This window comes from Dromiciops gliroides, chromosome 1 (assembly GCF_019393635.1).
Source record: "Dromiciops gliroides isolate mDroGli1 chromosome 1, mDroGli1.pri, whole genome shotgun sequence".
Taxonomy (NCBI): Eukaryota; Metazoa; Chordata; class Mammalia; order Microbiotheria; family Microbiotheriidae; genus Dromiciops; species Dromiciops gliroides.
Genome location: NC_057861.1, coordinates 88981404 through 88998324, shown reverse-complemented (window position 1 = coordinate 88998324; position 16921 = coordinate 88981404). Strand labels below are relative to the sequence as shown.

General features: G+C 36.5%; 1 protein-coding gene across 1 annotated transcript in view; it reads right to left on the bottom strand.

Annotated features, from left to right (window-relative positions):
* COL22A1 (collagen type XXII alpha 1 chain) overlaps positions 1–16921 on the bottom strand; it is a 567886-nt gene that overhangs the window by 213520 nt on the left and 337445 nt on the right. The window contains 1 exon segment of the mRNA XM_043991519.1: positions 4989–5042. Within this exon segment, the coding sequence (XP_043847454.1) occupies positions 4989–5042 (54 nt within the window).

Here is a 16921-nt window from a genome sequence, read left to right as displayed (position 1 = left end):
AAGACACACACAGTCAAGTGACTTGTCCAGGGTCACACAGTATCAGACTCTAGAGTTTAATTCAGTTCTTGATTACTCCAGGCCCAGCACTATATCCACTGTGCCACCTAGCTGTACTGTTTATTACTTTATCCATTCATAATTTCAACAAACATTTACAAAGTATCTACTGTGTTAGATACTGCTCTGTATATAGAATACAGAGATTAAAAAATACTGCTCATTTGGAACTATGCCCAAAGGACTATGGGGCCGTGTATACCCTTAGACCCAGCAACATCACTACTAGGTCTGTATCCCAAAGAGATCATAGAAAAGGGAAAAGGACCCACATGGACAAAAATATTTCTAGCAGCTCTTTTTGTGATGTCAAAGAATTGGAAATTGAGGGGACACCCACCAATTGAGGAATGGCTGAACAAGTTGTGGTATATGAATGTAATGGAATATTATTGTGCTCTAAGAAATGAGAAGGAGGCTGACTTAAAGTGGACTGATGCTGAGTGAAGTGAGCAAAACTAGAACATTGTACACAGTAACAACAACATGATGTGATGATCAACTGTGATAGACATAGCTCTTCTCAGCAATGCAATGATCCAAGACAATTCCAAAGGACTCATAATGGATAGTGCTCTCCACATCCAGAAAAAAGAACTGTGGAATCTGAATGCAGATTGAACCATACTATTTCTACTTTTTTGGGTTTTTATTCTTTTTTGAGGTTTTTTCCTTTTGTTCTGATTCTTCTTTCACAGGATGACTATGCAGAAATATATTTAATGTGGTTGTACATATATAAACTATATCAGATTGCTTTCTTTCTTGGGGAGGGAAGAGGAAAAGGAGGGAGGGTAAAAAATGTGGAGTTCAAAATCTTATAAAAACAAATGTTGAAAATTATCCTTACATGTAACTAGGAAAAATAAAATACTATTAACATTGAAAAAAATTAAAAATATAAAAATATAAAAAAATACTGTTCTCAATTGTATGGGAGAGAAACAACAGGAAAACAGATCAGTAAATAAAAAATGTATACAAATTAACAAGTAATTGCTGGAGGATCAGTTCCTGAATAGGTCTTCAATAAGTATCTTTTAGGAGGTGGAAGCTTAGCTGAACCTTGAAGAGATCTACCAGCTCTTTGAGGCATAGTCCAAACAGCGCATAACATAGCAGATGTCAATGTACAAGTTTTGCCCCTTCATATTTTTCTACTAAGGGGAGCCTCTACCTTGTACAAATGTAACTCAGCAAATTTACATCATACTACTAAAGCCATGCTATACTACATGTCTACATTGAGACCGTGCGTTGCTGTTGTCCCTGGATAGAGGATCGAGTATAAAGTATGGAAATCTAGGTTAGATCTGGGTCTGAGAGGAATACATATAGTCCTGAAAGCTTATAGCAATCCATATAAGATAAAAGACATGCAGCCATCATAAAATAAGTTACAACTGAAGATCAAGGTGCTCTAATCTGTGATACTGATAAACTATGGGGAAGAGGGCATGGTTTGCAAAGTCTTATCAAAGCCACATATGTCAATGGCATGGTGATGTGGTTTCATCTCTGACAAAATCTCTTTAGGGTTTTCTCTGTGACTTAGACCTAAAGAAGCTTGCTATACATGTATAACCTATATCTGATTGCTTACCATCTCAGGTAATGTGGAAGGGAGGGAAGGAAGGAAGGAGGCATAGAATTTGGAACTCAAAGAATTAAAAATGTTTTAAACACTGTATTAACATGTAATTGGGAAGATATGCATATACACATACATACATATGTATATGTGCCTGTATACTTATATACAATATACACAAATGGGTATATGTATGAGTGTATTAGGTGTATAGATATAGATATGGTTATGGATATAGATGAATATGTAGATATAGCTTTAGCTAAGATATAGATTATAGCTATAGACTATAGATAAGCTATAGCTATAGATAGATATGAAAGCAGCTTGTTATAGTAATGGAATTTTAATGCATGCCCAGATCACCTAAGATAGAAGCATCCACATGGGAGGTACTAGGGATCTACTCCTGCTTTTAGTTGAAGACATTCTGTGTTCCCCTAACATATGGGTGGGAACAGTCACTTCCAATGAAAGCTACTGTCTTTAACAGCCACAATAGGCTGTATCTTTAAAATGACCAGACTGAGAATCTCACTTTCTTTCCAGCAACATTTGGGGTGGGGAGTGGAGGAAAGGGAGGAGATCCTGTTTACCCACAGCACAGACTTCAATGCACTGAGTTGTTCACTACCTTCTCCCCCTGCCTCCCTTTGTAGGTCCTATGTCTTGAGAAACATCCTGGGCATTGTCACCTGTTTTGTTTTTCCTTTTTAGTTCTAGGCCTTAGACCTTGGAACTGGAGTTCTGGTGACCTTGGAGTCAGGAATCTAGGCTGGAGGTTGCTGCCAGCCCAGAAGGGAAGCCCTAAGAAGGCAAGGTACTAGGACATGAATATTAAGCCCCTGATGCCATCCCACCACCACCTCTGAATTGTGAAATTTGAAGTTGGTGGGACTATGCCATACAAGAACTGAGTTAAGCAGTTAAACTAATTCCTTTTCCCTCCTCAGAAACTGTAGTGTTGGAGAAGGATGTTTGTATATTTGTCTAGTTATGTCTTTAAAGTAAATATCCTTTTATAAAAGCTACAGATAATCTGACTATTAAGTGGTTAAAAGGAACTGAGGTATATGGGACCCTTAAATTATGGGAATACAGTTGGGGGTTTGAGGGAATTAGAGAAACTGGACACCTCCAAATCTACTTAAGGGTACTGGAGAGCTCAGGGGAAGGGTGACATGTTACATACCTAAGCTTTAGGTATTTCAGGCCAGGCCACCCACTGTTAGACTGTTATATATCTCCCCTAGGGAACACACACAAAATCGGGGTATCATACAAAAAAAGGAAGGGCCCTCAGAAATAAAAAAAAAAACAACCTATCTCATTTCTTCCTTCTCTAACACTAAAGGTTTTAAATAAGATCTATCATAAGGGCTACCCTCTAGCACCAGAAGCAAACCTCCCACTCCTCCCTAAGTTCAGGCATCATCTTAAGAGAATTTCAGTGTGGGAGAGATGCTGGTGCCCAGAGTTACTGACTTCCCACTCTCATCATCCTACCTTTCCTGTTATGTTCACAATGCAAGCAATACCAGCATTAGGTCAGAAACCACTAAGGCAAGAAAGAACTAGGAGGACACAAATATTTAATGGGAAGGCAAGATGGGTTGTCAAAAGCCTGGGCAGATAATCAAGAGCCAGGCAACATCAATGGAGCCAAATGGCAGGACAGTAAATCGATAGATAGATAGATAGATAGATAGATAGATAGATAGATAGATAGATAGATAGATAGATAGATAGATAGATAGATAGATAGATGGATGGATGATATATGTACAAAGAATCATAATTTGATTCTTGAAAAGACATTGGAGAGAGTCAAACTATATGACTTTTAAGATCCGTTCCAGTTCAAAATTTCTATGTTCTTATTATGAACTAATCTAACACTCTCACATTATTGTCATGAAATAAGAGTCACAGACTTGATGTGACTTCTTGCTGGTTGCAAAATGACTTCATGGCCAAGCTAGAATGTAAATCAAGATCTCTTGGCTTCTCTCCAGTATTTTTCCTTCTGTGTCACAATGCTTTAATTCATAATAGACAAAATGGCTCAAGAAATTCTCATTTCTAATGGTGACAGGCTTCTGCAACTGCTGCTAATCCAGGTCTGCCTGAGGGAGTGGGGAAGGTCTCAAGAAATGCTGTCAAAGGACATTGCTGTCACTGACATTATAGCACAATCATCTTAACTGCACATTTCTTTGATATTTGCTGCCTTTAAAACCTCCAGCAGTTTATAGTACAGCCCAATGCATTACAATCTCAGAGACACATATAGCACAAGGGAACACAGTCACATAGAGAATGCTTGAGCCATAAATTCCAATTTGGTCCCCAGGGAAAGTGACACAAAATATGCTTTAAATTCAGCTCCCTCAATGACTAGATGGAAAAGACCCCGTGCTACCATAAGAAACTTATGGATGATAGGGGGCAGATAGGTGGCACAGTGGATAAAGCACCAGCCTCAGATTGAGGAGGACCTGAGTTCAAATGTGACCTCAAAAAATTGAAACTTAGTAGCTGGGTGACCCTGGGCAAGTCATTGAACCCTCATTGCCCCACAAAAGAAAACAAAAAACAAGAGACTTATAGATGAGATGTATGGGGGTAGAGCAGGATGTAAAACTCCTTGAGTGATGGTCATGGAGAAAGGAAGAACTCCATCCTATAGCTTCTTATTTAAGTTAATCATTTTTGTTAAGTTGTTGCTGAGCTAGCTTGCTCCTATAAAATAACTTAAGTATTGAAAGTGCCAGATCAATTTTTTTTTCTCTCCAGGATAAATCCCTGGGTATGTGTTCCCAATTGTAACTAACCAGGTATTCGGATTCTCTAGATCCAAGCTTCTCTGCCACCAAAGAAGTCCGAAGTGGATTGCTTGCATTCTCCACACAGTGAGCTTTGAGGGCCAGTGCAATAGAATAGCCTGATTGGGAAAGACTGGCCCTGCATCCTAGGACACCTATGATTTTCTAAGCTGACCACAGGCAGCTTCAAAAATAAGGAGACCAGGGGCAGTTAGGTGGCACAGTGGGTAAAGCACCATCTCTGGATTGAGGAGGACCTGAGTTCAAATCTAGCCTCAGACACGAGACTTACTAGCTGTGTGACCCTGGGCAAGTCACTTAACCCTCATTGCCCAGTGCAAAAAAAAAATAATAAGGCCAGTTATGACCCATGATCTCTGACTACCAAACTGATTTGCTAGTTGTGTAATTCTTCATTTGTCAGAAGAAATAACTAGTTGTTTATTTACTTTTTCTTTTTTAAAAAAAAAATAGACTCTGACAAGGGAGAAAAAGGCAGTTGTTTCACTTACAGGAGGTCCTGGTAATCCATTGACTCCAGGTATGCCAGCTTCACCTTTCTTTCCCTGGACATAAAAAAAGAAACAGGTATTATAAAACAGTATGGAATAGATGATCAATGTTGTTTTAGGCAACTATTGATGTGATTCTTTTTTCCTCAAAGGAACCCAAAACCTTTAGTCTAAGCATTAGCCTTATCATAATCATAAGGAAAATCACCCTGCTCAGTGTACCAGTTGTTTAGATTAGAAATTGACTCTTTTGTTTTTCTTTTTGGAGAAAAATGTTCATTTTAAACATTAATTTTAAAAAATCGAGTCTTAAATTCTTCCCCCCCAAACCCTCATCCATTTATTCTGAAGGCAAGAAATATGATATCAATTACACATGTGAAATCATGCAAAACATATTTCCATATTAGCCATGTTGCAGAAATAAAGCAAGAAAAATAAAGTGAAAAAATATGCTTCAATCTGCATTCAGAATCTATCAGTTATTTCTCCAGAGATAAATTGTACTTTTTCATCAAAAGTCCTTCAAATCTGTCTTGGATCAATTTATGGATCAGAGTAGCTTTTACAGCCAGTTATCATCATAATAGTACTGTTACTGTATACAACATTTTCTTGGTTCTGTTCACTTCATTTTGTATCAGTTCATAAGCTTCAAAATCTTCCCAGGTTTTTATAAAAACATACTGCTCTTCACTTGTTATAGCATAATATTATTCCATCACGATCACATACCACAACTTGTTCAGCTTTTCCCCCACTCATGGGTATCCCCTCATTTTCCAAGTCTTTGCCAACACTCCCCCAAAAAAGTTGCAATAAATGTTTTTGTACAAATAGGTATTTTCCTTTTTCTTTGATTTATTTGGGATACAGACCTAGCATTGCAGGGTCCAAGGGTATGCGTAGGTTTATAGACCTTTGGTCGCAGTTCCAAAATGCTTTCCAGAATGGTGGGATCAGTTCACAACTCCACCAATGATGCCTTAATGCCCCATTTCTTCCACATCCCCTTCCACATTTGTCATTTCTTTTTCTGTCAAATTAGACAATCTGATAGGGGTGAGGTGGTACCTCAGAATTGTTTTATAATTTTCACTTCTCCAATCAAAAGTGATTGACAGTATTTTTTCCCATATGACTAGAGATCGCTTTTGGGAAGCTAGGTGGTGAGTAGATAGGGTGGCCTGAAGTCTGGAAGACTCATCTTTCTGAGTTCAAACGTGGTCTCACTTACTAGTTTTGTGATCCTGGGCAAGTCACTTAATTCCATTTGCCTCAATTTCTTCATAGGAAATGACAAACTACTCCACTATCTTTGCCAACAAAACCCCAAAAGGGATGACAAAGTGTTGGATGTGACTGAAATGACTGGATGCCAAAATTTTCTTCCTCTGAAAACTGCCATTCATATCCTTTGGCCATTTATCAATTATGGAATGACTCATTCTTACAAATTTGATTTTATTTTCTACACATTTGAGAAATGAGGCCTTAATAAGAGAAACTTACTATAAATTCCCCCCAATTTCCTGCTTCCCTTCTGATCTTGGCTCTATAGGTTTTGATTGTGCAAAACCTTTTAATTTAATGTAATCAAAATTATACATTTTATAACCTTAATCCTTCTTATCTCTTGTTTGGTCATAAATTCTTTCCTTATTCATAGATCTGAGAGCTAAAATTTTCCATGTTCCCCTCATTTGCTTATAATATCAACCCCTTTTCTAAATCATGTATGCATTTTGACCTCGTCTTGATATATGGTAAGATGGTGGTCCACATGTAATTTCTGTCAAACTGCTTGCCAGTTTTCCCAGCAATATTTGCTAGTGAGGTTTTGTTCCTGTTTGCCACAGAAGGCATTGTTAAATAGAGTCACTAAGGGCAGAAATACTCCATACTCCATGTTGAGGGCTGCAAATAGTTCTAAGCTTCTGGATGAGAAATTGCACAATTTTTGGTTGGATGAGGAATTAGCCCCAAGCATAATGGTAAGGAGAACACTGGACTCTGAATCAAGTCACTAAACCTCCAGATTCCCCCAAGCAACTCTTTAAGAATATAATGAGGGGGTAGCTAAGTGGTGCAATAAAGTAGCAGCCCTGGATTCAGGAGGACCTGAGTTCAAATCCAACCTCAAACACTTGCCACTTACTAGCTGTGTGACCCTGGGCAGGTTACTTAACCCTCATTGCCCCACTATATATATATATATATATATATATATGTATATGTATATGTATATATATATATATATGTATATATATGTATATATGTATACATATATGTGTGTATATATATATATATATATATATATATATATATATATTTGCACTTATTTATACTTTGGTGGCCCATTTTTATTTGAGTTTGACCCCAGTGCTTTAAGATACACTTTAAGTACTACCTTTTCCAGAAGGCCTTTCCTAGTTTCCAGTTACTAATCTCTTTTCCCTCCTCAGGCTATGTTCCATCTGTTTTGTAGTTTCCTATACACCTTGCTATCTGCATATTGACTCACCTAGCAGAATGTAATCTGCCTTTTGTCTTTGTATCTCCAATTAATTGCATGGTGTCGGACACATAATGGAGATTTAATAAATGCTTGTTGATTGTTGGATTGATAATATAGAGAGTCTTTAATGGGTATAAAATTCTTAGATTCTAATTCTGACTAATTTGCTGCTTAAGCTTCAATACTTTGAAGAAGTAGGGGACATGCTTCATCATCTATATTTTGGAGTCATAATTGGTCATAGTATTCATTAAGATTTTTAAATCTTTGAAAGTTGTTTTGTTTTACAAAATAGCAATCATTTTACAAATTATTATCCTGATCCTGCTCATCTCGTTCTTCACCAGTTCATATGAGTCTTCCTAGGTTTCTTGGAATTCTTGCCGTTTGTCATGTCTTACAGCATGGTAGTATTCTCTTATATTTATAAGCCATATGGTGTCCTGTCTCTATTGTCTTATTTCATCACTTAGCTTTTAAGTGAGGAAGAACTAACTCCCTCCTGATGCAGCTCATTTTTTAGATACTTCCCTTTTTTCTTTAAATCAAACTTGAATTTGCCTCTTTGTATCTTCTACCCATTGATGCTAGTTCTGCTCTTGCAAGTCTAAATTCATCTCCCAAGTGACAGCTTTGAAAAGATTTGAAACAAGCTCTGACTCTGCCTTTTATTCTTCTCATCTCCAGGACTGAACATTCTTAGTTGCTTCAATCAATATTTACATGGCCTGAGCTCAAAGCCCTTCACTCTACTGTTTGGATGATTGACTTTTGGGTATTCTCTAGCTTATGAACATCTTTTTTAAGTGCCCAGAAATGAATTCAACTTTTCAGATGTTACCTGGCTCAATCAGAGTACGGAGCGAATACCACTTCCTTATTCTTGGAACTTACAATACTTCAACTCCTCAGTTTTACAGCTAGTAAAACCTAGACCTCTAGAAGTGAAATGACTTTTCCAAGGCTTCAGAGCTGATAAATGATACAGCTGGCACCCAAACAGAGGAAGCACCTGTGGTTTAATTTGGATAGGGAATTCCCACTTATAATGTTAGAAATGCTTTTGCCTGGGACACTGAGAAGTTAAGTGACTTGTCCAAGATCACACAATCAATATATTTTAGGGATAGGATCAAACCCAGGTCTATCTGACTCCAAAGGCACTTCACTATCTATTGCACACTGCTCATCATTTTCTATTATTTTACTCTGCTACAATACTTATTTAAAGAAAGAAAGTAATTTTCTGTCCTGCGGCCCTCTTCAATTTTCTTAGTATTTCACTTGGTAATCACATCAGCTTTCATGTTTTCAATGATCATCTCTATGGTGACAATTCTCAGATTTACTTATTTAGTCTTAACTTCTCCCCTGACTTCCAGATTTCCATGTCCAGATGTCTATTTAGGCATTTAAATTCGATGTCCCATAGAATGATGGAACTAGAATCTGTAATATCTGAGTTTAAATGCTTCCTCAGACACTTGTTATCTGTGTGACTCTGGGGAAGTAACTGCCTTTCTCATTGCCTCAGTTTCTTTACCTGTAAAATGGGGATAATAATAGCACCTTTGTCAGAATTGCTACGAGGATCAAATGAGATAACAAATATAAAGTATTTCATGTCTAAATATAGAAAACCTTATCTATTTAGTATTGATATGTTACATATAAATAGCCATATATAGAAAGTGTATATTTGATATATAAACATATTGAAATATAGAATCATTTTATTTGCATATATTTCATTTGCATACTTTGCTTGCATATATAGCTATTGTTTCTCAGAACAAAATATCTTATATTGTTTTCTTCCTCTCATAGAATGTTAAGGTCCTCAATGCCCAAGATAGACTTACTTTCTGTATTTGTAATCTCAAAGTTTAGTACAGAGTCTATCGTGTGGTGTTTAATGAATGGTTTCTTATTCTTTCCTTCCTGCTTTCATTACTTCAGTCATTCAACCTTGTTTGAATTTTAACCTTGTTACTTGCCATATGACCATGGGTAATCTACTTTACCTTTCTGGACCTCAGTTTCCTCATTGGCCGTACCAATTTTATAGGACTAAAAGGCCCCACATGCATCATGAACTATAAAGTGCTATCTATGAGCTTTTGAAATTAGTGATTAAGAAAACACACGCATGTGTATGTACATAAATATGCAAATACATACATACATACATATGCTAAGAAACCGCATTGATATGGCTCATATTAAGGGGTAACAGATGCAGGAAATGTTGGTAGAGGGAATCAGAATATGACCATATGCCAAGTAATCCTAAAATAACCTAGAAAGAGCAGACATCCTTGACTGCACCAGAAATTGTACCTTTAAGCACTGTCCAACAAACTATGACATGCTTCATAAAATAGCAGAGTCAGTTTACACACATACCCATAAAAGAATATGGGTTTCTTGATGATATCCTTATGATTTAACAGATTTTTATTGATTCTTCTTTGTTGAGGGTATGCAATTGTTTTAAGGGCAATAACAGGTAAGACTATTGCTCTCTGGTAATAACCCACATATACAATCAAAGAAACTTTGGTTGAACTGGAGGAGAAATGTGCCCTTTTATTTCCTCCAAAGTGATTATCTCTCTCTCTCTCTCTCTCTCTCTCTCTCTCTCTCTCTCTCTCTCTGTGTATGTATATATATGTATGTACATATGTGTATATGTCCATGTGTGTATGTGCATATATATTTGTATTGTATGCATATATGAACACACATAAACATATACACGTGTGTGTACGTGTCCTGTACTTTGCATACATGATGCTACTCCTGAGCTGCCATCATGAAAGAGTACACTATTGTCTCACCATTATCAGTGAGTCCCTACTATAAGTCTAGCCTTGTACTGGATTGACATTGTGAAGAACAGGCAGAAGCAACAAGGTAAGTCCCCTGCCCCTTCAAGAATAACTCACAAATCTTGTTGGGGATAGCCAAGTTGGGGGAGACAGTTTATGAAATAACAGAGAGGTCTGAAAGTATAGTGGAAGAGTTCGGGACTTGGGATCACAAGACCACATAATTTGCATTTTTAAAGTTCTTCAGCTTTAGAAACCAGCTAGCTCCATCTTCTCATTTTACAGAGGAGGGTATTGAAGTCCAACATGTTGAATTTTAACACTCTTGTGGTTTGTTTTGGGATGTAGAGTTGGCTGTTGTCTATTCCTTCATTTCTGCTCCCTTCTAATCTGTTGAATTGGTCAAGTTGAGCACTGGGAAAGTCTATTTTTTAATCCTTCCTAGGGGGCAGTTTAGGGCACAGCTGTCAAAAAGAAGGTGGGTTGTATTACAACACTCTGTAACTAGATAAAAAATGTAATTGGGAAATATTTAACAAACTTTATAAAATATAATAGAACATAGATAATATTAATTAATATAGTTATAATAATAGTTATAATATGAGTGAGATTTTCCCCAACCCTTTAACTATAAGTGACTTACCTGTGATAATAATCAGTATAATATTAGATAAAGGGTGAATCAATATGTTTAATTATTCTCTAGATATGTAAACTGTTTCTCTCTGAGCATTTATCAATCTTGTTCTTCCATGTACCATAACCAATGTTCCTTGACTCTATTTCAACTGTTCAATATGGGTAACGTACTAGCTTTGTTGTGATGTCCCTTGGTCCATTGTGGTAAAGCACAAGGATAAAAATAGTATCTTGTAAGTTGAAGGGACCAATCAGCATTGAGATTTATATCAATGTTACATTCGAAATGTAATGTTTATAAGAATTGTTAGGTTTTGCCCCATTTGTGCAGAGCTGGCAAGCTGCCAGTTAAGATGAGGCACCCCTGAAGCTCAGGTTCATGTTTTGTTGGGGCTGATTGTGTTTCCTTATATCCCTTTTCTCACTCTTTGGTCTGTGCCACCAGCAATATGCTCTAAAAGGGTTAGTCCTAATGGGTTAGGGTGTATTGCTTTCAAGTATTATTAGATCAGTATAAATACCATCTTCCAGTACTGCTCAGGGTCTTTGGGTCCCAGACCTAAGACCGGCTTTATTGTGAGATAGGCTCTTTCTCAATAAATCTATTTTTCTATGGCTTGGAGACTTCGCTGTTTATTTTCTTCATCAGACTTAGAAATTTTTGTGACACTCTAAAGAGATGAATGTGATGCCAATAAAATTTAACTTGAATTATTAAAAACAAAACTTTCTCATCTGTAAAATGAGCTGGAGGTGCAGCTAGGTGGCGCCCTGGAGAACTAGCCCTGGAGTCAGGAGGACCTGAGTTCAAATCTGGCCTCAGACACTTGACACTCACTAGCTGTGTGACCTTGGGCAAGTCACTTGACCCCAATAGTCTCACCAAAAAAACCAAAACACACACATAAAAAAATGAGCTGGAGAAGGGAATGGTAAACAATTGCAGTATGTCTATGTATATATGTCTGTATATATGTGTATATCTTTGTATATATGCATGCACATATATCATGTGTGAGTATATACAGATGCACACACACACATGCACACATACATGCATGCATTCATACATTGTTAGAATAATTGATTCTTTTTAGCCTAGGGGAAATATAATGTCCCTAAGGTCCACGTGGTCTCTTTCTCTGTTTTATGGAGTCTATATTGTAAGAAAAGTTATTAATATAATCACAACAGAACAGAAGTATTAGATAAGAAAAATTCATAACATTCAGAAAGAAGTTTGGTGGGATTTTTTGCTCTAATTAAGAGTTTTGCTTATAATCTTTGGTTTTATCTGCGATGTAGAAATCACTACAGAGGAAATGTTTAGGTGAAGAAGTATGCAGAGTACATTATAGCAGTGGTGTTAGACTCAAATAAAATAGTAACCTGCAGGTATTATATTGACTTAGACAGCATTATTTTGTTGTACTATATTTGCATTTATTTTGTTAATCATTCCCCAATTACATTTTATTTTAGTGGTCAACCCTTGTGAAGTTTGTGGGCTATGAGTCTGACACCTTTGAATTACTGCATCTATTAGTGGATGGGGGAAGAGTTGAGAAAAAAGGCAGACTTTTTCCTTTAACATCCCTCAGTCCTTCAAGAGGTAGATACAACTGGTAGCTTTAGTCCAAATCTTGTGTTACAACATGCCTGTAGCGGCCAAATAGCCCTCCTTGCTCTCTCCCTTATCTGTTTTCCTTTTATTTCCTCCTTTCAGACCCCCCCACTGCTGTTTCTGATCATATCTGTAGTTCCTCTTTCCTGTCAGTACACCTCTCACACACTATACATCTCCATTTAAGAACTCATACATATGACTCTTCTATTTTCTGGTTCAAAGATTACAATGACCCCAAATTACTTTTGGGAGTGAGAGGAATGCTGATCCTTGTGAACTAAAAATCCCCAGATGCCAGTCAGTTCCCCCACCAGGATTATAGAATTAAATTGCTCCTAAATCATATATGTTTGTATAGTTAATGCAAACTGTACTGATTCTATACAAACTGGTTTGGTTGTACAGATTTGTATGGCTCTGTAGAGACTATGCAGGTATACAAACCTTTGCCTTCACACTCACAAATTAAGGTTATTTTCATGGACCCATACTACCTTTATATATCAAAGAATGATCTCTTTAAGAAGAGGAACAATGGAAAAATTGGAACACTAATGCACTGTCGGTGGAGTTGTGAACCGAATCCAACCATTCTGGAGAACAATTTGGAATTATGCCCAAAGGGATGTGCATAACCTTTGACTCAGAAATACCACTATTGGGTCTTTTTCCCAAAGAGATAATAAAAAAGGGAAAAGGACCCACATGTACAAAAATATTTATAGCTGCTCTTTTTGTGGTGGCAAGGAATTGGAAATTGAGGGGCTACCCATCAATTGGGGAATGGCTGAACAAGTTGTGGTATATGAATGTAATGGAATTCTAATGTGCTGTAAGAAATGATGAGCAGGAGGAGTTCAGAGAAACCTGGAAGGACTTGCATGAACTGATGATGAGTGAGATGAGCAGAACCAGAAGAACATTGTACATAGTATCATCAACATTATGTGATGATCAACTGTGATAGACTTGATTCTTCTCAGCAATACAACGGTACAAGATAGTTCCAAAGGACTCATGATGGAAAAGGCTCTCCAAATCCAGAAAAGAAAAAAAAAAAGAACTGTAGAATATGGATGCAGATTAAACCATAGTATATCTTTTGGTTTGGGTGCTGCTTTTTTTCTTTTTTGAGGTTTTTCCTTTTTGCTCTGATTCTTCTCTTATAACATGAGTAATGCAGAAATATATTTAATGTTATTGTAATATATAACCTATATCAGATTACTTGCTGTCTTTCTTGGGGAGGGGGAAAAGGTGGGGGGAGGGAGGGAAAAAATTTGAAACTAGAAATCTTATAAAAACAAATGTTGAAAACTATCTGTACATGTAACTGGAAAATAATAAAATACTTTCATAATTACAAAAAGAGGAACAATGTAGTTTTTCTTTTTGTATAAAAAAATGTTTTTCTCTGAACTTAAGCACCTTACCCCACAAAAAACACATTTTCACATACACAAAGAGTATTCTATATGAAACTATCAATTTAATATTTGCATTTGATACCACTTGCTTGGATAAAGCATATATAATAAATTCCATATGCTGCTTTCAAATACATCCTGCTTTTCTGTACTTGTTAACAACCTTCTGATATATACATACACATATATAAACAAATAGGCACAGTGAAGCAAGATGAATCAAAGGCCTTCTAGAGACATGGCTAGTCATTAGTTTGATGTATTTCTAACATAGCTATATGTATGCATGTGTTCTAGTCTCCTTTATCTATTTCAAGCAAGGATGCATTTTATCTAAGCCCTTTCCACCCCATTTTTTCATGTTTGCATACTTTTCTTCTCACCTAATCCAACTATTAGAAGTAGTAAGATCAATCCCCTTATTCCTCCTTTCTAACATATTCCTTTTACCCTGTACAAAGTCTTAAAACATAACCAATATACCTCCAAGTCCTCTATTTTTGTTCTTTGACTCCTTATTAACTATGTACAGAATTAAGGTTTGCAAGGGTTGTTTGTTTGTTTCTTCTTCCTCTTTACGGTGCATTCCCTTTGTGGTGCTCAAATAAATTTACCTTTCTATCTTATTTTTGAACCTTGTACTTGCATTTCAAAGTTCAGTTCTTCTTCAACTCTGGTCTTTTCATCCGAAATGCTTGAAAAAACCTCCATTCTATTAAAGATCTATTCATTCCGCTGTAAGATTATACTCAATTTTGCTGTCTGTGATTTTTTTAATTGCAAGATTTTTTTTTTTAATTTGGGGAATATTGTATTCCAAAGACCTCTTATTCATAGTAGAGGTTGACAGGATTTATGTCATCCTTACTGTGATTACTGTGTACTTGAATTTCTTTTAGATGATTTCATTATTTTTAATTTGTGTGTGTGTGTGTGTGTGTGTGTAAGTTTTGGATTTTGACTATGACGATCATGGAACTTTTCCTTTTGGAGTTCTAGGAAATAACTGGTGGTGCCTCACTTTCTTCTTTTTGCTCCAAATTCTACTAGATCTAGGAAACATTCATTTACAATTTCTTGAATTGTATTCTACAGTTTGTTTTTCTGTATTGTTTTCATGGCATCCATTGATTATTAAATTGTCTCTGATCTTTTCCTCAGCCAGGTTACTTATTTTTTGATATTAAAAATATTGGTTTTTTCTTCTATTTTTTCAATCTTTGATTTTGGTCTCATATTTCTTGCTATCTCATTGGGTCATTTATTTCCATTTGGCCTGTTGTTTTTTTCAGGAAATATATTAGTTGGGCAAGGTTTGAAGCTTTATCTTCTAAGCTATTCATTCCCCTTACACGTATATCCTTCAAATCCTTTATTAAGTGTAAAAAAATCTCTTGCTAATTTTCTTATAGGGATTTAAATAATTCTGGAAGAAAATCATTTTCCCTTTGAGTGTCTGGTTGCTGTGTTATAGAGTTATGTTCTCCCCATAGACTGGATTTTGGGGCATCTCTAGATTGTTTTAAAAATTATACTACTTAGTATGTTGTTTTCTTTGCTCATTTTTCCAGTTTTAATTCTTGAGTTAAAGAATTTCAGAATTGGAAGAGATTTGTAAAATGAAGGAGTTGGTCCCAATGTCCTCTGAGATCCCATTCAGTTCCAAATGTATGATCTGATGATTCTTTTTTGACCTAAGAGGCCAATGTAAGTCTAATCAATCCCTGGAAAATAATAACTCTTACAAAATATCCCCAAAGCAGTCATTTAGCCTTTGTTTAATGACCTCTAGTGAGTGCTTCAGGAGGCAACACATTCTGCTCTTGGATGGATTTAATTTTTAGGAATACTTCCCTTAGTCTCACATAAAATGGATAATCTCATCAATGTGGATATTCTTTCCAATGATGCAGATCTCAATCTATCCAAGCTTGCCCTTGTCATGACCTCTCATAAACTTGCCACAGAGTACCTAACAAACATAGTGGTGGCCTTCATCAAGTTCTCTGGACATAGTGAGGAAACTGGTAAAGTGCATGGATTTTATTTCCACCGTGTGACCAGACTGTCTTATTTTTTTGCTCAGTTGTTGATAATACCCTTTATATCATTTCTTCTTTTAATGCCTTGTTTAAAATGTATGACATCCTACTCATGCCTAACAGGTATCTGCCTACCTCCTTTCAGATGAGCCTCAGTTCTAACCTTTGCCCCACCCACTGAGAAGACAGGAAAGACAAAATGTCTATTTTTTGGGTGGTGAGGGGGAGTATTCCAAATATGTATAGACACGCCATAAACAAAAAGAAGGCAGGCAGGCAGGCTGGCAGGAAGGAAGGGAGAAAAGGAGGGAGGGAGGCAAGAAGGGAGGAAGAGGAGATTGAAGCATTTAATTCACAGAAGAGAACAGAAGGAAGACAAGAATGAAATTCATATAAGCTGGAAAGCTTTGAAAGCTATATGTTGGGGGCAGCTAGATGGCGCAGTGGATAGAGCACCGCCCTGGAGTCAGGAGTACCTGAGTTCAAATCCGGCCTCAGACACTTAACACTTACTAGCTGTGTGACCCTGGGAAAGTCACTTAACCCCAATTGCCTCACAAAACAACAAAAAACAAAAACAAAAAACAAAAATGAAAACTATATGTTTACTTAAAATTAAAAACAAACTAAATGTAGTGAAGATCACAGTCTCCTCTATAATCCTTTTTATTTTCCTTTTTTGCTTTATTGTATATAGAAATGCTAGTTTTATTCCATGTTTATTAAAATAGGAAAATAGAGGAAGGAAGAAAGAAAGAGAAAAAAGAAAACAAGAGAAAGAGAGAAAGAAGGAAGGAAGGAAGGATACGCTTTAGTCTAGACACTGAGTCCATCACTTTTTTATCT